The sequence below is a fragment of the Giraffa tippelskirchi genome, chromosome 6, assembly GCF_054371585.1.
Source record: "Giraffa tippelskirchi isolate mGirTip1 chromosome 6, T2T-mGirTip1v1.2.pri, whole genome shotgun sequence".
NCBI classification, from domain to species: domain Eukaryota; kingdom Metazoa; phylum Chordata; class Mammalia; order Artiodactyla; family Giraffidae; genus Giraffa; species Giraffa tippelskirchi.
Window position 1 is genome coordinate 178,545,335 of NC_137280.1, and position 22,163 is coordinate 178,567,497.

General features: G+C 36.4%; 1 protein-coding gene and 1 long non-coding RNA gene across 6 annotated transcripts in view; one reads left to right on the forward strand and one right to left on the reverse strand.

Moving 5' to 3' along the window:
• WDR36 (WD repeat domain 36) overlaps positions 1-18,419 on the forward strand; it is a 40,602-nt gene extending 22,183 nt beyond the window's left edge. For 4 of the 5 annotated variants that reach the window (XM_081501516.1, XM_081501514.1, XM_081501511.1 and 1 more), the window contains 11 exons: positions 1,139-1,253; positions 1,742-1,907; positions 2,357-2,465; positions 4,385-4,464; positions 9,623-9,730; positions 11,057-11,154; positions 11,542-11,687; positions 14,332-14,451; positions 14,636-14,717; positions 15,904-16,091; positions 17,071-18,419. In XM_081501516.1, coding sequence (XP_081357642.1) covers positions 1,139-1,253; positions 1,742-1,907; positions 2,357-2,465; positions 4,385-4,464; positions 9,623-9,730; positions 11,057-11,154; positions 11,542-11,687; positions 14,332-14,451; positions 14,636-14,717; positions 15,904-16,091; positions 17,071-17,220 — 1,362 coding nt within the window. In that variant the 3' untranslated portion in view covers positions 17,221-18,419. The remainder of the gene's footprint in view (positions 1-1,138; positions 1,254-1,741; positions 1,908-2,356; positions 2,466-4,384; positions 4,465-9,622; positions 9,731-11,056; positions 11,155-11,541; positions 11,688-14,331; positions 14,452-14,635; positions 14,718-15,903; positions 16,092-17,070) is intronic. The other variant, XM_081501512.1, reaches the window with a different exon arrangement.
• On the reverse strand, positions 6,091-10,376 carry LOC145510405 (uncharacterized). Its single transcript, XR_014056993.1, has 2 exons — positions 10,333-10,376; positions 6,091-9,754 (listed from the first exon to the last, which is right to left on the reverse strand). It is a non-coding gene; the product is annotated as an uncharacterized LOC145510405 (long non-coding RNA).
• Positions 18,420-22,163: the final 3,744 nt, after the last annotated feature.

Below are 22,163 nucleotides of genomic sequence, written 5' to 3' on the forward strand. Positions count from 1 at the left end.
GTGGACTACTGTCTGCGGGGTCGCAAAGAGTCAGACATGACTTAGCGACTAAACAGCTACAACAATATAGCCTAGTATCTTCGTTAGTTCCTAAGAACATGACTATACAATGTAGCATAAATTTTTGGGTTATTCAAAATGGGTAAAATTATGTTAGTGTTCTATTTAGGAAGACAGAATACTTTCTTAAGATTAGTCCATGATTTCCTATCTAAAAATGTTTTTTAAGAAATAAGCTATAATTATCCAGAAAAATATATATAAGTTGAGCACAGTTAAATGTGGATGCTGTGTAAATATGTCTTGACTCAGTGGTGTATCATTCTCACTGTTGTGAGCAGGTATCTCACAGTAAGTATTTTCTGTTAGGCCTTAGAAGCCATCTCTGTCTGCAGGCACAAGCTCAGTCGTCTCAAACGAGCTCCGGCTGGGTGGCATCGGACTGGCGCACAGTGGCAGGCGAGGGCTTCTCTGGCCGTGACCCACCGCGTGGCCAATCTCATGCTTTTAACAGAAAAAAAAGACATCTTTTTAATATAACATTGCTGCTCTAAGTATTAAAATAGGAGTTTATTTTACAGAAACTTGATAAACTAAATGTTTTCCGCGCATTATTTTGTATGTACGGTGTGCTTAGTTGTGTCCGACTCTTTGCGACCCCACGGACTGAAGCCCACCAGGCTCCGCATCCATGGAATGTTCCAGGCAGGAATACTGGAGTGGGTCGCCATTTCCTTCTCCAGTTGCTGTATACTTCCTTCCTAAAAAAAAAAAGTTTTAATTAAAATACTTGGGACTTTTCCCTTGACCTGAAACTAATATGGTTTCAGTTTTGTATCTGCTATAGAAGCAATTACAAAAGTAAAGTAAGGTAATAAGAAATTAGGCAATGAAATGGTTTGACTTTAGCACTGTTGTGAATAAATTAAAAATCAAATACCAGTTGACGTACCATTCTCCTGACTTTATAAATTTCAATTGAGTTAATTTTGGTTATGTTTTGCCATCTTGGAAGTGTGGATTTCTCATACTTAGAAAATGGAGGCAGAATCAAGCAGATATTTTTAATATACCCCAAAATAATTATGTACAATAAAAAGTTACTTTCTGTGTTGTGTTGATTTTTTTTTTCCTTAAGGCGGTAGATATAAGTTCTTGTGGAAACTTTGCTGTAATTGGTCTCTCATCGGGCGCTGTAGATGTGTATAACATGCAGTCGGGTATACACCGAGGAAGTTTTGGCAGGGATCAAGGTATTGGCCTTTTTCTTCTTTTTCTTCCTTTTTAAAAAAAGTATTATAGATAGATAAAAGGCTAATAACTGTCAGTGGCATTTATTAAATTCTTGAGTTCCAGGCATTTTGCTAAAGTTGTGTGTGGGTTATCGTCAACTCTATGTCACAGAACACCATATTGAAATACTCAAAGAGAAGGAAGTCATAGTTGTATTAAGGGAAAGTGGATATTGTAGAAATTAAAGTGTTTGATTTCTTCTCCTTGCATTAAACAGAATATCGTAACTATTTTTTGAAACCTTCCATGGCATCAGCCTGATGGTGGATTTTGTTATTACTCATGCAGTAGAATAATTTTCCCTCTGCTCCCTAAAATCCACTTTAAAGATTTTAGGGAAGTTGAATAGTGGGAACTTAGATATTTAAATCAAGTAATCACTTTGTGTAGTGTTCGGAGAGGCCATTGCAATTCTTATTTCTTTTTTCTTTTAACATATGCTTTGAAGCCCATAAAGGATCTGTTAGAGGTGTTGCAGTGGATGGATTAAACCAGTTGATAATTACAGCTGGTAGTGAAGGAGTACTCAAGTTTTGGAACTTTAAAAACAAAGTTTTAATTCATTCTATGAGCCTCGATTCATCTCCAAATTTGATGCTGCTACATAGAGACAGGTAAAGTTTTTCTTTTAATGATGATGGACTTTCTTTTTGGTGTTTTTAGAAAAAGTTCTTAATTTAAGTAAAGTGCAGTAGTCCCTTGAACATCACAAGTTTGGACTGTGGGGGTCCACTTATGCACAACTTTCTTTCACTAAATACTTCAGGATAGCACTACATAATCCATTGTTGGTTGAGTCCACAGGTGCAGAACCGTGGACGTGGAGGGCCAACTATAAAATTATATGCCGACTTTTGACTGTAGAGGGTTAGTGCCCTAACCCTCTTGTAAAGTGGTCGGCTATATGTAATTTAACAAAAACCAAACTTTTCATATGAAAGAACATTTTGCTTAACTTCCCCCAAAGGTATACTTGATTAACAAAACTTAAATAACTGTGAGATTTTAGTTTCAAGAGGTTGTTTTTGTTCGTTTATTAAAACTGATGCATTTGTCTTGCTAGTGGCATGCTGGGACTTGCCTTGGACGACTTCTCCATTAGTGTTTTGGACACAGAAACTAGGAAGGTTGTCAGAGAGTTTTCTGGACACCAAGGCCAAATAACTGACATGGTAAAACACTTTAGATGTTTAAATAAAACTTGATTCATTTCTATGTCTGTTTAGGTTAAAAATGTCCTAATAATTGAAACTACCCTTTAATAGCATTAAACTCATCATATGAGATGTTCATAGTAAATAATTTGGAGACTAATTTTCAAAGCAGATTTTTTTAAGGAAGATTTAGAATGAAAAGAAGTTTTAATATTTCTCAGGAGGATAATGCCATTAGATTAAAGTATATTTCCAAGTGTTCATTTTTTTCTCTTTAAACAAGGACAGAATGATTCGTTGAAACATAAGTGTATCATTTTTGACTTAGTATTAACCTAAGCTGAGAAAACTCATTTCTGTTTTCTGCATGCATAATGAATTAATAGGAGACCTGGCATATCTGATACTTGGTTTATTCTAGTTTAGTGTTATTTCTAATGTTTATCTTAATTTCAAAAGAGTTTAATTAGTGAATATGTATTTTATCTTACTGTTTTGTTCTTATGATGGGAAATATGGTAAGAAGTACTCAGTTTAAGCAGTGTATGTTGAAGACTTTACATCAGTTGCAGATATCTTGATTTACCTGAAACAGAAATAAATAAATTCCTAGCTATTTAGTGGCACGCCCACAAGCTGCATTTACTTATCAGTTCTCACACCAAAAATCTGAATTGGCGATGTGTACCCATTTCCTTAAAATAGGAGTGAAATGGCCAAGAAATTATGTTGTTCTGCAGATAAGAAATTGGCATAACCACTCATCAACCGAATTTGTTGTTACAGCATCCATAGCAATGAGGGTGGGAGTGAAGTAATTTTGATGAAGTTTCATTTTTGAAAACATCTGTCAGGGCCAACTTGTTCTTCCTTTTTCTTCCCTTTTGAGTTGTGTGTGTGGAGTTTCTCCTAGTCAAGAATAAATTACTTCTGTTCAATTAAATCTCTGCATTTATAACATGACTTTAGCTATCAGAGTCATTTTCCCATTCTTTATTATCTACACTATCCTTCTGTAAACTGAGTTCTCTATATTTTAAGGTTTAACTTTCCACAGTATCATTGCAGCCCAATGACCAAGTTGGAGTTCACTTACTCCAGTTATCGTTTGCTAATATGAATGGTCATAATCCATAAACCAATGGTCATAACTGCTGTGGTGTGTTTAGTCTCCTGGATGAACAATCTACTATCAATATAAACTTTAAAATTTTTCCTTTTGGGTCTTCCTTCACATTTGACCTGTTTTAAACCTCATGTTATTTTTCCATTTTTATCTATAGAGAAGATACAACTTCTTTATGGTGGCATAAGTAGTTTATTGTTTAAATTTATTTTGAAAATATGATTATTGTGGTTTTAAATTATATTTAAAACATTAAGGAAGAAAAGATTTTTAACTGAATCTACAAGTAAGAAGAACTTCTTCAGTAACTTCTCTACATTAAGAGAATTTGCATTCTTTAAAATCATTTTGGAATTGACTCTTCTTGGAAATGTAGCTTTGTTCAAAGCTTCATAGATACTTTATGATTGAAATTAAGCTAATAAAATATTTCTAATTGAATGTTGTCGGCACAGGTTTATGTTAAAAACAGAGTCAAACATTTGTTCATTGTCTATAAATAGATTATGGAGTAAAAATTAAAAATTATGTACTACTATACATCTTAAAAATGAAAACATTTTTAGAACTTTTATAATTCATGTAAAAGCCTAATCCTTAGCAGTATCCTTAGGGATGTATAAGAAATGGTATTTTTTTTATATATAAGATGAGGTGGTCTACATTTTATGCATCAAACATTTTTTAATGAAGTGTGCGGTATCTTTTCATTTCTTACATTCTTTGACTGTTCAATATACAGATACAAATATACATAGATACATACATAAATGTATACACACCTATATTAATTTTTTCTTTTAATTTAAAGACTTTCAGTCCTGATGGTCGTTGGTTAATAAGTGCTTCAATGGATTGCTCTATTAGAACTTGGGACCTTCCATCTGGGTGGTGAGTTTTTAAATCCCTAACCTTATCAGAAGTTTCCTCAGTCATTGTCTTTACATGTGACTTTTACCTGTTGTTAATAGATGATGTACTTTTTGACTGTGACTATATTTGGGGAATTTTCTAACCTGACTTATATTTTATCCTTGAAGTGTGTTTGATCTCAAACACAGAGATTAGTGCTGAAAGAGATGATAGTGAGGAAATTCCGATCTCTTAGGTTCTCTATTCCTGCAAAATTGAGAAGTAGAAGTGAGTTGCATAACCTCACTTAAGAAAGCTCATTTGGCCTTTTTGATACTCCAGAGTAGAGATCATACTTCAGGACTGCAAACTTTTATTTTGAGCATTTTTTTGTATGTTTTGTTGTTGATATTGAATTAAGAGGTCAGAACCCTTGACTTTGTGTATATTATATATTTTCTGTCTCTAACATAATTCTTGAAAAAAGACATTTAGATACCTTAACATAATGGAAATGTGTGGCTTAAGATTTGGATAAAACCCAACAGTGTTAAGAAACCTGTCATAGGTTGAAACTTGATACTAAATCAGCACTTGAAGAGAAAACATTAATTCTGTTAAGTAATTTGAACGGCAGACACAGAATAATTTGTGGCTAAAAATTATGTAGGAGTAGACACGATTTGCGGTCACTCAACAAAGAATTGCTTAGGCTGAGTGCGAAAGGAGTGATGGGAGCGGAACATACCTATGAGGAAAGAGAGAGGTGAGAAAGATGAGCGGGAAGGTAGTTCAGTCTTCAGGAATGTCGCTAAGTTAAGATCTGTCCAATTCTGTTCCTCTTGTTTCTCGGGAGTTAGATAAGCTCACACCTGAAAGTTTGACCTTTAGAAAGGAAAAACCCTACTGTCCTTATTTCCCTTCAAGTTTGATTCAGGAATGAGACACAGCTGTCTATACAGCTTATGTACATGATTTGGAATATGCACAGCAAAAGTGCCACTGATGGTCCAGCTCTAATAACTAGGCATTGTTGTCCACAGCTGTGTCTCTTTTTTGCTTAAAGCCAAGTGAAGCCAAATAAATAGTTGACTATCCTCCAGCTTCAAAAAGTTCACTCAAGTTGGTACTTCATTAATTAAAACCAAAAAAAACCTTTTTTTTAAAATACCATTAGAAATTTTGATTAGTCTTTTGTTTCTTGGACTTCTGTTTTATAAAAGTAAACATTATAATTTGAATTGCTTTATAGTAGGAAAGTTGTGTAGGAAATAGAGGTGACACTTTGCCCTTTTCATTTTCCTTTTTAGTAGTTTTAGTTCGCATCAGATGAGAGAGGGAGGTTGATGTTCAGTAGTACTAAATAGTCAGGATGTTTTTTAAAAGTGGTAAGTTTTCTTGGGGAATGGAAGAATTAGGATCCGAAAGTAGCATTCAGAGCCACCAATCTTTGACTCGGCATAAGGCTTTTTGCTGAATTTCTTATTTTAGTAAAAAGATGAACACATTTAAATCTGACCTGTTTTCAACTCTGGTGTCTTATTTTTCACTGAACACAGGCAGTTATAAGTGAAGACAGAGAAACTAGGCTGGGAGAGCATAAGAGCAAGGAATGAGTCATGTAGGGATTGTTAAAAGAAAATCTAGTAATATCTACACTGATTGGACCAAAGTGTGTTTTTAATAAAGACACAAATAACTACCTCTTTGGTTAAGATTTGAAGTGGAACAAATGAGAACGTTAAAAAGCAGTCTCCCACAACTGCCGCTGCCAATTTGCAGTTGACTCTTTCCATGGACTTCTGGGCACTTCGAGTGCTTTTAGTTTTCATCTTGTCTCGTATTCTGTTAGGGAGGTACTGGTTTTAGTCCTGTTTCACAAATGAGGAAGTGGAGGCTCAAAAGTTAAGTGATTTGCCCAAGGCAGCCTAGTTTGTCAGTGAGATTTTGCTGTAGTTAGCATAAGAGAAAGAAGATTTCCTAGCAGTTGCGGCACCAGCCTTGCTTAGGCTGTGTTGTATGTTCTGAGGAGGGTTTGGTTTTCTTGATGTAGAAGACTTAGTAAGGATCATACAGCTGTAGGTAAGCACTGGCTTTTTTTTATTTCACTTCTTTTCTTAAGCAAAATTAGTATGACAAGCTTTGGGGATTCCTAGTTTTCTCTTCAGTAAGCGGTTTTATCATTTACATAACATGTTAAATATGTAAAGAATGAAGACACTCATTACAAAGGCTAAAATGTGAAGCTGTGTATAAGTAGACCTTTGGTGTGGTAACATGCAGATGCAGCCATCTGGAACTAATTGTGTCTGTATAAAACAAATTGCATAGGTACTGAACTGTTTTCTGTAAAGTGGTTTTTTTAAGTGCTGAAAATTTTCTTCTGTTTGTAGGGTTCTCAGAGAAGCGAGGTTGAAATTTTTGTCCCTGAATTTATCTGTCATCTGCTACTATCTTTTATTTCTGGTTACTTTTAATCTCTTAAGAGTTTAGATTGAACGCTTTACAGGATGAGAAAAATATAAAATTAAATAGTTTTAATAGAATTTTGCATTTTGTTCTGTCTCATCCACCCAGCCCTTGCTTTCTGAGGGGCATTACGTTAGAATAATTGGAATAGAATTTTGTTTTGCATTTCCCACTGAGGCAAAACTGTCCGTTTGTTCTATTCATTGAGGTTTCCTTTGTAAAGTGATTCCATCACTTTGGAGATTGAACATCTAGACATTGTTTACATTGGTTTAGAATATAATCAGAAGTGAGTTAATGTTACCTGTATGCATGGGACTCGGTGCTTAAAAATCTGACCCCTTACAATGAGGATTTTTTTTAACATTCTCTCAAAAAGCTTATAATTTACCTGGAACTTTTCATTTTGTAGGATTAGCAGGTGGCTATATGATAGTTAGGTCTGGGATTAAACCTGTACACTTAGGCTTTATGAGCTAATGCGGCCATGTAAAATATGCTGTGTGTGTGGAAACCACCTTCCTCAATTTGATGCTTTTACATAATGGAAGGCCAGTCTACCCACACACAACAGCTGTGGAAACCACGTTGCACAGTGAATTTCCCAAAATAACTATAATGTCAAGTAAAATAAATTTGCTCAAGCAGTAGATTCCTCTTTAACAGATAGACTCTGCGCGTGTCAGGGAGTCCCACCCCTCACGCACACTTCAGTGAGCAAGTATTAAGACAAAGAGATGGTGAGACCTAAAAGTCCTCAGTTTAGGCTTAGTCGTCAGTGTACCTTGAGATAGTGGTTCTTCTCTGGGTTGTTTGGATTAAATGAATTAGATAATTGGACAGCCTCTGGTATACAGTAAGTGTTTAGCAAATGTCCTTTTCCCCAATTCGTGTGATCCCCCAAGCAGCTGTTCTTGTGAGTTTCCAAGGAACGGTTGAACAGAAATGAGATTATCAATCACATTTTTTCCCATAAGTGAGAACTGAAGCGTCAGTCGTTGCCTGCGCCCACTTGGCTTTGTTTGTAGCGCTGCTGATTGTAGTCTTGTCCTGCTATTTAGCACTCATTACTTGAGGTTCATCATTGTCAATCACTTCTGAACAAATTGAGAGAGATTTTCTCGTGGACCAGCCCTTTCATCATTGCCTCCATTGTACCCGTGAGCCGCTCGGGGTGCTTGCCGTGAGCCCCTCTGGGAGTCATCTTCTGGGTGTGTGGGCTCTGTCAGGCTGCTGGGCCTTCAGTCTCAGCGGCGGTGTTCCCGAGCTTTTAGTGACGCTGTGTGCAGACTGCCTGGGGACACGTGTGTCTCTCTTACTGTCTACCTTCAGCAAGTTTTTAAATCTTACTGGGCCTCATTTTTCTAACGGGTATAGTAAGGATGGATCTGCCTCACGGGGTTGTGGGATTTAATGAGTAGTCAGAAGTGCTCAGAATACTTCCTGGCATGGAACACTGAAAAAAGTGTTAACTCTGTTATTTTCTTTATTGAAATAATGTAACTAAGATTCTGAACTTCAGTCATTTTGCCATGCCTTCTCATGGATAATGTAATGGCTTCAGTGAATAAAGTAGTTTTTAAAGAAGCTCTTACTAAAACCAGTAGACTTCTCTTAAAGTACATAGAGTATTCGCACTCTGAGCCAGCCTAAGAAGCCTCGTCTGCAACATGCCCGTGTGTTAGGCCTTTCTGCTCCTTAAATTTGCCTCATTTTGCTTCCCGCTGCCACCATCCTAATTCAGATCTTCCCTGCTTGTTAAATGACTGCTGCCATAATCTCGCTGTGCTTCCTACTCAAATATATTGTACATTCTGCTGCCAGATTTTCTTATGAAAGTAAAGATTATACTGCCGTGTGCTCAAAAGCCTGTGGTGGCTTTCCATTGATTAAAAGATAAAACAAACTCAGATGTTTGGTATTCAAGACTAAACTGCATTCCTCACTGGACACAGCTCCCCCTTGCCTTGCCTTCCACATTTCCTTCTCCCAGAAGGTGCTCTCTTGACCATCAGCATCCGTTGAATTCCTGCCCATTTGTACGGTTCGTGTCCATCTCACACACTGCTCTCTGAGGAGCCTGCTGTGAGTCTTCTTCTTGGGTGTCATCGCTCCCTTTTCCTCCCCAACTTTTCACAACCCCTGCTCCCAGCTTTCTGAAGTATCCATGCGGACGGGTACCCGTAAACCGCTTTATGGTTATGCTGTATAGACTGAATTTCCTGTTTGCTGTATAGCATACAGTTACCTATTTGAAAAACAGAATTGCTCAAACCTTTTTCCCCCACTACTATTCTCCTATGGTCATTTTATTACTTTTTTCTATTGCCTACCCCTTTTATTATTTTCACTGGCATAACAAATATGGGAGACTGCTGATAATTTACTTTAAATGTGTGACATCTTTAGAATTGTTTCCAAACCTTCCAAAATGGCATTCCAGAAAGCAGCATTGCCTCCTGTAGTCTCCCTGTTATGGAGACTCTTTCTCCAGTTAATTGATCTCTTGAGTGTTCTGGATCTTTCTCATTGAGGAGATGATTCTCCCATCATAGCTTAGTTGACAAAGCTCTTTGTTAGTGATGACTTTTTGGTGTTGGTGATTTAAAAGTAAAAAGCAAAAATTTTCTGCATCTCCAACCCTTGGTTCTTTTAGCAAAATTATATGTTGTGACTTGTGTCCTTTTTAGTTGAGTTGCAGTCCTGTAACGTCTTGGTTCCTTTGTAGTCTTATAGACAGCTTTCTGTTGGACTCGGCTCCTCTTAACGTCACTATGTCCCCCACTGGAGACTTTCTGGCCACTTCCCATGTCGACCACCTTGGAATTTATCTATGGTAAGTTCTTTCATACAGTTCTCTCTGGGGTAAGAAGAAAAAGGAAGATGATATCGTCAGACAATCAGAGTTGCTAACATTGCCCTTCAGGTTTTTAATGTGAAATGGAAGTGCCACATGGTCCACCTTAAGTCTACAGTTGAGTCGACTTCTGCCTGATGGTTTAGGTGGCTTCGCTCAAGTGTAGATTCTAAGCTCCATGTTTGATTTTTATCTGTGACTTTTATTTGCAGAAAGGATAGTAATAGGGCTTCCCTGTAGCTCAGCTGGTAAAGAATCTGCCTGCAGTGCGAGAGACCTGGGTTTGATCCCCTGGGTTGGGAAGATCCCCTGGAGAAGGGAAAGGCTACTCACTCCAGTATTCTGGCCTGGAGAATCCCATGGACTGTATAGTCCATGGGGTCGCAAAGAGTTGGACATGTTTGATTTTTATTTGTTACCTGACATCTATTTGCAGAAAGGAAAAGTGAGTTTAAAATTTAACTCTTTATTATCGAGGAAGAGATTAAAAATGAATTCCTTTTCTACTTATAAGATTTTCTAACTGACTTTTTAGGATGTGAAGAGAAATTTAATATATAATAGAAATAGACTCTTGTCACCTTAATAAGCAGAATGGAGTATCTCCTGGAATCTTTGAGGCTTGAACAGTCAAGATAAGAGAAGAATGGTATTGTGGTACCGTAGCAACAGAGTATATATAGTACAGCTGTTAATATAACTCAGAACCTGGTATTTCCAGTTTTTATTTTCCATTCCAGATTCATTATGTACAGGAAACAATCTGATTAGCCCACTTTGGGACAGATATCCACATCTAGATTAGTCAGTCAGATCCAAAGTCATGACGCAGGGTCAAGTAGCACTTAAAGGACCATTCTAGAGACTGGGGAATCCATGACTGTTCAGCAGCCCCAAAGATCTGATCAGCATAATCACTGTCAGACTTAATTCTCTGAGTCCATCTTTCTTTTCAGTTGTAATTTCCTTAGATGAAGGTTGCCATTTGTCAAAGCAGTATAAATAAATGGATGTTATGCTACCTTATAAAAATATTATCCACTACTGATCTCTCAAGTACTTTTTTGTGCTACATTAAAAATAAAGTCTCTGTTCCTAATACTTATGCACAGCTTTCTTGTGATGACATCTGTGACATGAGTCAAAGCATTTTGAAATTAATACTATTTTTGAGTTTTTTTTTAAACAAGTGATTGGAATCTGTAACCAAATTCAAGATCATGGAGATTGCTACCAGCAATCGAAGTTTCTCTGAAAATATTTTTTATAAATTTTATAATATTGCTTATGTTTTTTATGTCTCAGGTCCAATATTTCCCTGTATTCAGTTGTTTCATTACGGCCACTTCCCACAGATTATGTTCCTTCAGTAGTGATGCTTCCTGGTACTTGTCAAACCCAAGGTAATCAAAAAACAGTAAAGTAATTTTTGAAGCATAGTATAATAAACCTAACATGCAGGATATTGCCACTGAAGGCAAAGTTTAATGCGTTCGATCACAATATTTTTTTATCTTAATGAAGTATTTTGAATGACTTTATGAATCTTTGTATAAACAAAGACATAATTGATGGAGAATTCATGTGAAACAGTGGAGAAATGTTTTGAGTCTGGCAATGGAAACTGTACTTAATATGAGAAAATAAGAAAATGAATAGAGTTTACAAGGTTATATTGAGTGAACGTATTATGAAATACTAATGGATTTGAAGTTAATTAAGTTGCTTTTATATGATAAAAATTTCATTCAGCATTAATTTGTTTTACCTGAAGATTTTTTTGTTTTAAGATGTAGAATTACCAGAAGAAACCGTAGAAGCAAGTGATGAGATGATGGAGTATGCCTCCCCAGAGCAGCTGAATGAGCAGTTGGTGACTCTGTCGCTCCTTCCTGAATCCCGCTGGAAAAACCTTCTTAATCTTGATGTTATTAAGGTAATACTACAGTACACTTAATATTGGCCCCTGAAGATATATTCCAAAAGTATTTTCTTTAAGAGAGATAGCTTCCCTTCCTTGGAGGTCTTTAGGTGGAGTAGTTAATGCCTAAGATAGTAAAGCAAATACTATTTAGCTGAATGCTATTTAGTCTAGTATTATTACAAGACTTTCTCCATGGATATATATCTACTTTGAGAGCACTCAAGGACCTTCAAATATAGCAGTAGAGTAGCCTGCAACTACGGAGCTATTAGAAATCGGGTGTTTTAAGCCTAGCCTAATCTCACTTAACTTCTGAAATGAGGGGGGGGGGAAGTCGTCATAATCTGTGATGTTTCTGTTTCTAGACATTTGGAGACTAGAATACTTCCGCTGGTCTTTTTAAAATTAAACTTCAGTCACTGTTTATCATACCACACCCTGCTCTGTCAGCTACAGGAAGGTTTGCTTTGGGGTTCTGGCACATAAATTAATATGAACCAGGAAGTAGATAGTGTCCTGAGATAATAGCAGTGGAAAATAACTTAGCCCTTTGTCCTTGAGGAGTTTACAGTTTTACATGAGAAATGGACAGTTATGGTATGAATTAATGTGTTTCAAAGCATGTTTCATGACCCCTATTTGTGAGTATAAAAAGCAACTGAAAGGTACAGACTAGAAAATTTCAGAGATTATCTTCTGAGAATTAGGGTAAGTTTTGTTTTATGAAACTCAACTTGCTTAGATATATACATACAGTCAGGCATCCTTGGTAGCTGAGCTGGTAAAGAAGCTGCCTGCAATCCGGTTCAATTCCTGGGTTGAGAAGACCCCCTGGATGAGAGACAGGCTACCCACTTGAGTAATCATGGGCTTCCCTGATGGCTCAGATGGTAAAGAATCCGCCTGCAATGCAGGAGACCTGGGTTCAATTCCTAGGTTGGGAAGATCCCCTCGAGGAGGGCATGGCAACCCACTTGAGAATTCTTGCCTGGAGAACCTCATGGACAGAGGAGCCTGGCAGGCTGTGGTCCAGGGGGTCGCAGAGTTGGACACGACTGAGCAGCTAAGCACAGCACCGAGCACACAGTCACTCGAGGTTGTGTGTGCACTAAGTCACATTACGGGCTGGCATGGAAAAGTGTGAGGAACGCTGGCATAGACAGCTATGACACGCTGTCCTCACTATTTTTGTAACTAGTAAATGAGCACCAGAAAAGACATACATATCTCGGGTAAGAAAAGAGAGAAGTTTTCACATGTTCGACTCAAAATTTGAAAGTGGTCCTTTTTGGTTGCTCACCTTTTGAAAGATTGGGCTTCAGTATAAAGGTATGTTGTTTCGATACATAGTTATATTGTCTAGTCTATCAACTGTAAAGGAAGTAGTTTATGGAATGGCTTTAAAAGCAATACATTAAAAAGTACAAGTAGGTGAGTGTGAGGGGAGCAATTAGAATAATGCCCAATTCATTGAGCTGAATTTGGTGGCACTCTTCTTGCTAAGATACTTTGTTCTGCATAAAAATATAGAGAAATGTGAATGAATGCTCTTTTAACACCTCCAGTATTTTAATTTCCTTCTGAATGAAAGAAATTAGAATTTTTATTTTTGTCCTGTGGTTAACTTTTATACTTACGGTTTCCTTTATGAAATTAGTGATTTCCAGAGCCCTGTGGAACTTCTGCAAGGCCTTTGGTTTTTATTTACAGCTCAGTGACTGCCTTCTAACTCCAGAACAGTGAGTGAGGAAGGGTGACTGACCGTACTGCAGTTTCCCCATCACAAAGGAGGCTGCGCTGACGCTGCTGTGGGCTGTGCTTTGTTTGACTTGGTTTTATGCTGTGGCTCCAGGAGGCCACAAATATCTCTGACTTTCTTTCAAAAAGCAAATCTCCCCACAGTTCCTAAAGAATGGAAGAGGAGTAGGGTAAGGTAAAATTGTGAGACTTCTTAAGAGTCCATCAAATTCTCGAGATAGTGATACGCAACAGGGTAGTCACCAAAATTGAATTCTGTCAGTGGGAATTCCAGTGGAATTTTTGTGATAGAATTTTGCTGACACTTGAAATAGTTTATGAAGGAGCGATAGTATTCTCTTGCTTTTTAAAAACACAAAGTACTAAGGAAAAATAAAAGTTCCAATAAAATAGAAGAATTAGGGCCATGCTTTACACCTACACACAAAATTTTCTAAATAACTTTTAATGGCAGAGACTCCCTCTGGCTCCAGGTTTCTTTTGGAGAAGAGAAATTTGAAAAACTGTTGAGCATTTATGTAAACTTGGCTTTCTAGCCCATCTTGTATTTCAGTGTAAAAGAAGTTCAAAATTGCTTGTTACTTCATCACCTAAATATTCATGTTTCAGGAAAATGAGCTGTTTTTGCCTCAGAGCTTCTCCTGAACCCTGTCATTTTCCTTTTGCCTTCTCAGCAAGAGAACTGGAGGTGTGCACTGGGAAGCCCAGTTTAAGGATATTTGTGGTATATTGGTTGTTCGGGATTTCATTTTGGTATCCTAATCTGAATTTCATTCTTTTTATTTATTTATTTTTCCACTTTGGGGGCTTTTTAAAAATTAAGTGGGAATTAAATGTTAGGAACTGTTGGCAAGATAATTACTAGTCTTTTTTTCCTTTTCTCACTTTTCTCAATTAGAAAAAGAATAAACCAAAGGAACCACCCAAAGTACCCAAATCAGCACCATTTTTTATTCCAACTGTTCCTGGTCTTGTACCCAGATATGCTGCACCTGAACAAAATAGTGATCCTCAACAGGTGAGAACCAAATTAGAGGGAGCATTCTAGGTACATGGGGTGTGTATTGTATGTTGTACATTTGTAGTTTTAACCAAGACCCAGTTTTATAGATACAGAGTAAATTAATGATAGCTTTTATTTATAAACTATAAAATTTTTGTTATATTTGTGGTTTTTGATAACGTATTTGTTTTTGTTTAAGTCTAAAGTGGTAAATCTTGGAATTTTGGCTCAAAAATCGGATTTCTGCTTGAAACTTGAGGAAGGACTGGTAAATAATAAATGTAAGTTAAATTATAAAATATTTTACCAAGTATTTCAGCTTATTATGTTACTTTATATGAAGAGAATTGAGTGAAATATTAGCAGATTTCTCAGTAGTGGAAAGTAAAAGCAAAAAGGATTGAACTCTTGGTTTTAATCTGAAGTAAGTTTTGCTTTGTTTACAGTAAATGAGTGACTGTACACTCAGATGTTAAGATGATAATAATATTTTGAGAGCCTTTCATTCTTTCTGTATGGAAAATTGGAATTTTCTCTTTTTTGCTTTTCTTTTTATTTACAAGTGCAGTTTGCAGTGTAGTTTGCAATAGACTTTTGTCTTAGGTAATTTCAGATATTACCAAATTATCACACAAAAAGGCTTTTTAAAAAAACTGAGTGTTTTAATTTAAATTTTGAAAGCTACAATGTGTAGCTGATAATGATAATGAGAGCTGTAAGCAATTAACAGAATTGCAGTCATTCTCCCGTTTGACTTACCTGCTTGTCTTCTGACCCAGTTGCTTTTGTTTTCATGCCAGTATCACTTGAGTACACGTTGGCAAAAGTCAAAGAATGGTACTTGTATTGACAGCTAAGAGTAGCAGGATTATAAAAGGAGTAACTTGTTATATTGATGGGAGAACAAAGAAGAGAAGCACTATTATTTAGTATCTACTGAAAAACAAAATGTATCAGACTCTTGTCAATGGTATTTTCTTTTGCAAATAGCTAAAAGCATAGGCATTGCCATTGTAATATCAAATGCCTTATGTACGTGTATAGAATATGTTTTCATGGGATGTATATGAAACAAGAGCTCTTGCTTCTAGGGAAAGTAGATTCATGGTGAATAAGGTGGAGTCTTTCCCCACGTGTTTCTGTAGTGTTAGTTTGTTAATGATCAAGTGATACTTTTATAATTTTTATAAACAATACAAAAATAAATTCCCTCACCTCATCTTATTCTCAGTATCAAATACTATTAATAACTTGGTGTATACGTCTATAGCCTTCTTATATTGGATTTGTTCTGACTGATTTATAAGCATGTTAAAATGTCCAGTGCTAAGTGTTAATTAGATTTTAACAGCTTTAATAGAAAGAAATTGCTAAAAATGCAAATTTAAATATATGTTGGGTTTGAAATGAAAACTAGTTTCTTAAATGATTGTCGGTAATAACTGGATTCTTATTAAAACAATGTAGATGAAGCTGCTGTTAACCTTCTGAAAGAATTAGGCCCATCAGGAATTGAAACAGAGCTTCGAAGTTTGTCTCCTGATTGTGGTGGTTCAGTAGACGTTATGAAGAGCTTCTTGAAGATGATTGGGATGATGTTGGGCAGAAAGCGTGATTTTGAGTTGGCCCAGGCATACCTTGCCCTGTTTCTGAAGGTAAGTCTAACATGTGAGACGGCACTTCACAGCTTGCCCTCCTCTAGAGTAGCTTGTCTGATAGAAATGTCTGCAGAGATGGAAACATTCTGTACCCACACTTCAGTGCGTGTGGCTGCCGAGCACTTGAATCATGGCTGATGTGACTGAGAAACTTGAGTTCTTCATTTTGTAGAAAATGTAATGAATTCCAACAGCTCTCTGTGCCTAGTGCCCACCATGCTGGACAGCTGGACGGGACAGCAGCTTGTCATGTTCTTTGTTGACTTCTGTTGTTTAGCTCAGCCCAATTTTGACTCAACCCCCTGACTTCTGTGTCATCCATTTGATCAGTATATTAACCTATTAACTTCTTTATTTAGTTACATTTTGGCAGGGTTTTGTTAATCATGGAAAGAGTAAGGTTTACTTCTGTCCTGGTTGAAGGAGTTTCAAATGATTTGACAATAACAGAGTTGCTTTTATGACGAATATAACGGAAATCTCATGTTTATTTCACTGCTAGAATATTGAAGGAGGCAGACGATGCTGATTTTCAGTAATAGCAGATAGCAGATAGATTCTTCCTTTATCTCATAAATATCTAAAAAAGTTTTCACTTAATTATTTGAAATTATTTAAAAAGTAGATTTGTAGATGGTAGTATGTAGGATAAAAAATTAGAAATGCTGCGAATTGTTCCTGTATTTTTTCCCAAATTTACCACAGCTGTGCATTTAGACTTAGGACTTTGTTTCCTCAGAGTATCAGGACTCTCCTTACCTAGAGGAGAGTCATCACTTCAGTTTTACTGGGAGAGCGACAGGACCATGAAGACCCATCATAGAGGAGAGGGAGACGTGAGGTTGTAATAAACCAGCCTTTAAGAAAAAAATCGGGAATAGTATCTTCTGAGGTTCCTTGTAAAACAGTTAAATCCAGGATAAACAAAATTTTACTTTTCTTAAATTAAATGTTCAACTATCATTTTTCTTTTCAGTTGCACCTGAAAATGCTTCCTTCAGAGCCAATACTTCTGGAAGAAATGACAAAGTTGTCATCACAGTTAGAAGAAAACTGGATCCATTTACAGTCACTCTTTAATCAAAGCATGTGTATTTTAAATTATATTAAAAGTGCTTTGTTGTAGAAAAAAGTTAGGTAACTAAATCAAAGACTTCTATATTAAAGAGGTTGAATTTAACTCATACCCTTGTTTTCCGAGTTTCAGTGTGAAAGGAAGGTAAATGCCACCACTGCTGACTAGTCACTCACTATGACTCCACTTTAAATGCTGAATACTTTCTTGAAATAAAATTATACCTATCTTTTGTTTTAAAGATGTGAAGAATCTTCTCAAATGATACATTTCTGAGTCTCTTCATTAGTTACTTGGATATGACTTCTTTTGAATTGTCATCACCAAGCTTGTGTTTTTTGAATGTTTGTAACATACTGAGGTATGCTGGGTCTCTCATGTAAATTATTGCCAAGTTAAACCGAAGTTAAAAGTGATACATAGTTTAAAAAGTGCCTTGTTATGAGGTAAAGGGCGTGTGTCTTTCCTTGGTGGCCTTTGATGAAAACAGTTAGAGCTGGAAGGCGTGTCAGCGCCACCCTCTTGCAGAAGAGGAAACTGCTGAGGTCCACCCAGGATCTCAGTGACAGATCCAAATTTTTCTGACACTGGCCTACTCCTCTCTCCATTGTACCCTTTCTAAAGGAACTTATTTTTTTTTAATATGAGAGGTGCTTTCACAAGGCAACTTGCTATAGGAGGCAGTTGAACAGATACCTGGAATGGGTGAGGGAAATTCCAGATTTCATTAAGATAGCCTTCAAAGGTCTTTCTTCCCCACCAATGACCTTTTTATTTCAAAAGAAACTGCTGACTACATTTTTCTGTCATAACCATTGTGAAACCATATAGCTTCTCGCACTTTTCCCTGTTTTCATCATTATTGTTTCTGTAGTTCAGGACTTCAGCAATATGTCAATTAATAATAAGCAATTCTTAAAAGCTTATTTTAAGAATAAAATAATATAAAAAGTTCAAACTTTTTATAGTCAAAAGTAGTGTCATTCATAAAATTCAGCTGCTTGTATCTGAATGCCAGTACCACTCTAATTAGGATATAGCTTTACAGAATAATCTCCAAAGGCATAGTCCTCACAAGAAGCTGATCAATAATAACTTCAGTTATCAAAATGTTTTTGTTTAATGGTAAACTGTTTTTATTAAAGGTAGAATTAATAGTAAACTGTTAAAGAAATAAGCCAGTATTGTTTTGTACTTTGTTCTTTTAGAAATGTATATAAACTTAATAAAGCCATTGACTTAAATGTTAATAATGACTTAAGTTCTAACTTTAAAAACTGTATTTCCCCTTGCCCCAAATACTATATTCTAAACATATGGCAAAATTTCAGTGAACAGTTATGTACCATGTGAAGATTGTACAGGTCTCCTGCATTGCAGGTGGATTCTTTACTGTCTGAGCTACAAGGGAAGCCCAAGAATACTGGAGTGGGTAGCCTATCCCTTCTCCAGGGCATCTTCCTGACCAGGGATTGAACTGGGGTCTCCTGCATTGCAGGCAGATTCTTTACCAGCTGAGCTACCAGGGAGGCCCTAATTATCACTTAAGTTCTAACTTTAAAAACTGTGTTTCCCCTTGCCCCAAATACTATATTCTAAAGATATGGCAAAATTTCAGTATACAGTTATGTACAATGTGAAGATTGTAAATATCTGAAACAATAATAAGAGTTCTAAACTGAAATTGTATTACTATGACAAATCTTGAACTTTCTTTTTCAAATGAAAATATAGGAGTTCAGTATATTGTTTTTATTGGAGATAGCTTTAGATAGTATTAAAGCATCATTTTGGCAGGTAATCTTCCAGAATTTTTCCTGTATTTTGCCATCAAAGGAAAATTTTTTGTGTCTATTTTTTCTTAAAATGTATCACTTTGTGCATGCTGCTTTTTCTTTACCTTTTAAATTGCAAATGTAGTACAGGACTGCATTTTACTTGTAAAAACATTAGTCTGTTTTTGATTAACACTCAATCCCAATACCTTCCCTAGAAGTAGCAATTGTTAACTTTCCATTTAGTCACTTCCATGTTTTCTGTGAATGTATATACATGTAATTGCTACAAGAAATGTATAGCTTCAGTTTTTTTTTTTTAACTAATGCAATCATGCTTGATTTATTATACTTAAATCACTCTTTTTTTTTTATTTTTTATTTATTTTTTTATTTTTATTTTTTTTTATTTTAATAAATCTATTTATTTTAGTTGGGGGCTAATTACTTTACAATATTGTAATAGTTTTTGCCATACATTGACATGAATCAGCCATGGGTTTAATGTGTTCCCCTTCCTGGACCCCCCACCCACCTCCCTCCCCATCCCATCCCTCTGGGTCATCCCATTGCCTCGGCCCTGAGCCCTTGTCTCATGCATCGAACATGGAATGGTGTTCTGTTTCACATATGATAATATACATGTTTCAATGCTATTCTCCCAGAACGTCCCACCCTCACCTTCTCCCTCAGAGTCCATAAAATTGTTCCATGCATCTGTGTCTCTTATTCTGTCTCGCATATAGCTTCAGTTTTTACACAGATACATGTATATCACTCTGCAACTTTTCTACCTGGTCTCTTTGAGTATAATCTCACCTAATCTTACCTGCTGATTTTTGTATAGTGTTCCACAACCTACTGAGCCTCTAATGGACACTAGGGTAGTTTACTCCTTTTTTTTCTATTTTCAAACAATGCTAAAAGAGTATCATCCTGTATGACTGTATGGGCATGTAAGGATTTCTCTATTGTATGCTTAAGCTTTGACTTGCTGAGCCAGAGTTAGGCAGATTTAAAGAGATACTTCATTTGGCTTCCAAAATGGCTGTTAGCAGTTTAAAGTTTCTCCTCAGCATTGAATGAGTACCTGCTCTCCATATAATTCAGGACATTTGATTTTTGATTAGTTTTTTTTTAATTTATAGATGAAGAATTGTCATTTTTATTGTTTATGTTTAGGAAAAACCTGACACTAGTAAAGGTGGGCATCTTTTCATGTATTTACTTTAGACATGTGAATTGCCTTTTGCCAACACTGCTTATTTTTCTGTGAATGATTTGTCTTTTTATCTCATGGATTAGTTAGGAGTTTTTCATGTAGCTTCGATGTAGGTATCAGTCTTTTACATCTGTTCAGTGTTTTCTCCCAGTTGGTCACTTGTCTTTAGTTTTCCTTTTGGTGTATTTTTTAAACAGATGTTTTATATTTATATATGGTTAAATTGATAAATATTTTTATGACTTTTATTTTAAAATATAGAGCATGTTCTGTTTTTTCTTCTAAGTTAATTATGTATGCATCCAGATCTCCGTTTGGAATTAATTTCTGTGAAGAGTGCAAGGTACAGAGCTATTTTTATTCAAAAGTCCAAAAACTATTTGTTGCAATCCATTCTTCCTGATTTGGGATGCTGTTTTATTATGTGTTAAATTCTCTAATTAAGGCATTTAATTTTCCTAATAAATAATGCATTGTTTAAATTACAGTTTTCGGTATGTTTTCAGAAATGGTAGGGGTGATGCATTCCTAATGTTTTTCAGAAATTTCTTGGCTGTGGGTGAGCATCTTTGTGAAGTTTTGACTTGATTCACAGTACATTTATAGCACTGACTTGGAGAGGATTACAGTCGACCCTTAGGCAGGAGGTCAGGGGTGCCACCTTTCATGCAGTCACATCTGAGTATCATTTATAGTCGGCTCTCCATACTTGTGGTTCCTCCATATCCGTGGTTCTGCATCTGTACTACATGATCTGAATTCAGCCAACTGCAGATTGTACATACTTGAAAAAAAAAAGTATAAGTGGACCACACAGCTCAAACCTGTGTTGTGTTGTTCAAGGGTCAACCCTGCAATAATATTTCTCTACTGTTGCAGGGTTGACCCTTAAAAAACACAGGTTTGAACTGTGTGGTCCACTTATTCTTGGGCTTCCGTTGTGGCTCAACTGGTAAAGAATCCGCCTGCAATGCGGGAGACCTGGGTTTGATCCCTGGGTTGGAAAGATCCCCTGGAGAAGGAAAAGGCGACCTACTCCAGTATTCGGACCTGGAGAATGCCATGGACTGTATAGACCATGGGGTCACAGAGTCGGACACGACTTAGCATCTTTCACTTTTCACTTGAAAACAATCTGTGTTTTCATTAAACCAGGAGTAGTCTTCTCTTAATTTAAAAAGATTTCTTTATATAATTCTACACTTTTTGACAGATTTATTTCTGGGGATTTTATTTTCATTGCTATAGTGAAATATGTCTTTTTTCTAATGTATTTTAAATTGATTATTGCTGTCCTGGTAAAAGCAATTTGCTTTTTATACGGTGATCTTTTATGACACTGCAGAACTCTTAAAAGTTTGTCGCTATAGATGTAGGCAATCCAAGAGAATCCCATCTTCTGCAATTGACGAGCCTTTGTGTTTTTCATCCAGTATTCATATTTCAGGCCTTGCCAGGTGGTACAGTGGTGAAGAATTTGCTTGCCAATGCAGGAGATGAAAGAGACACGGGTTCCATCCCTGGGTCAGGAAGATCCCCTGTTGTGGGAAATGGTAACCTGCTCCAGTATTCTTGCCTGGAAAATTCCACAGGCAGAGGAGCCTGATGGGCTACAGTCCATGGGATCACAAAGAGTTCGACATGACTGAGCACACACAAACATTCATATTTCACTTAGCTGTTTTTAGTTACAAGTGCTTTAGCAATCCATCACAGAATGTTGGATACTAGCAGTGCTTAGAGATTTTTGTGTTTGTGTAGTTACTGACTTCAGTGGAAATGCTTTTACTGTTCCACCATTAAGGATAATATATGCTCTGAATTTCTGGTAGATAGCCTTGGTTAAGTTCTGCTACTTAAAAATATTTAGACTAGAGGTAAATACTGTATGATTATATAGTAGAAGTGACAAATAGATTCAAGGGATTAGATACAATAGACAGAGTGCCTGAAGAACTATGGACGGAGGTTCGTGACATTGTACCCGAGGCAGTGAT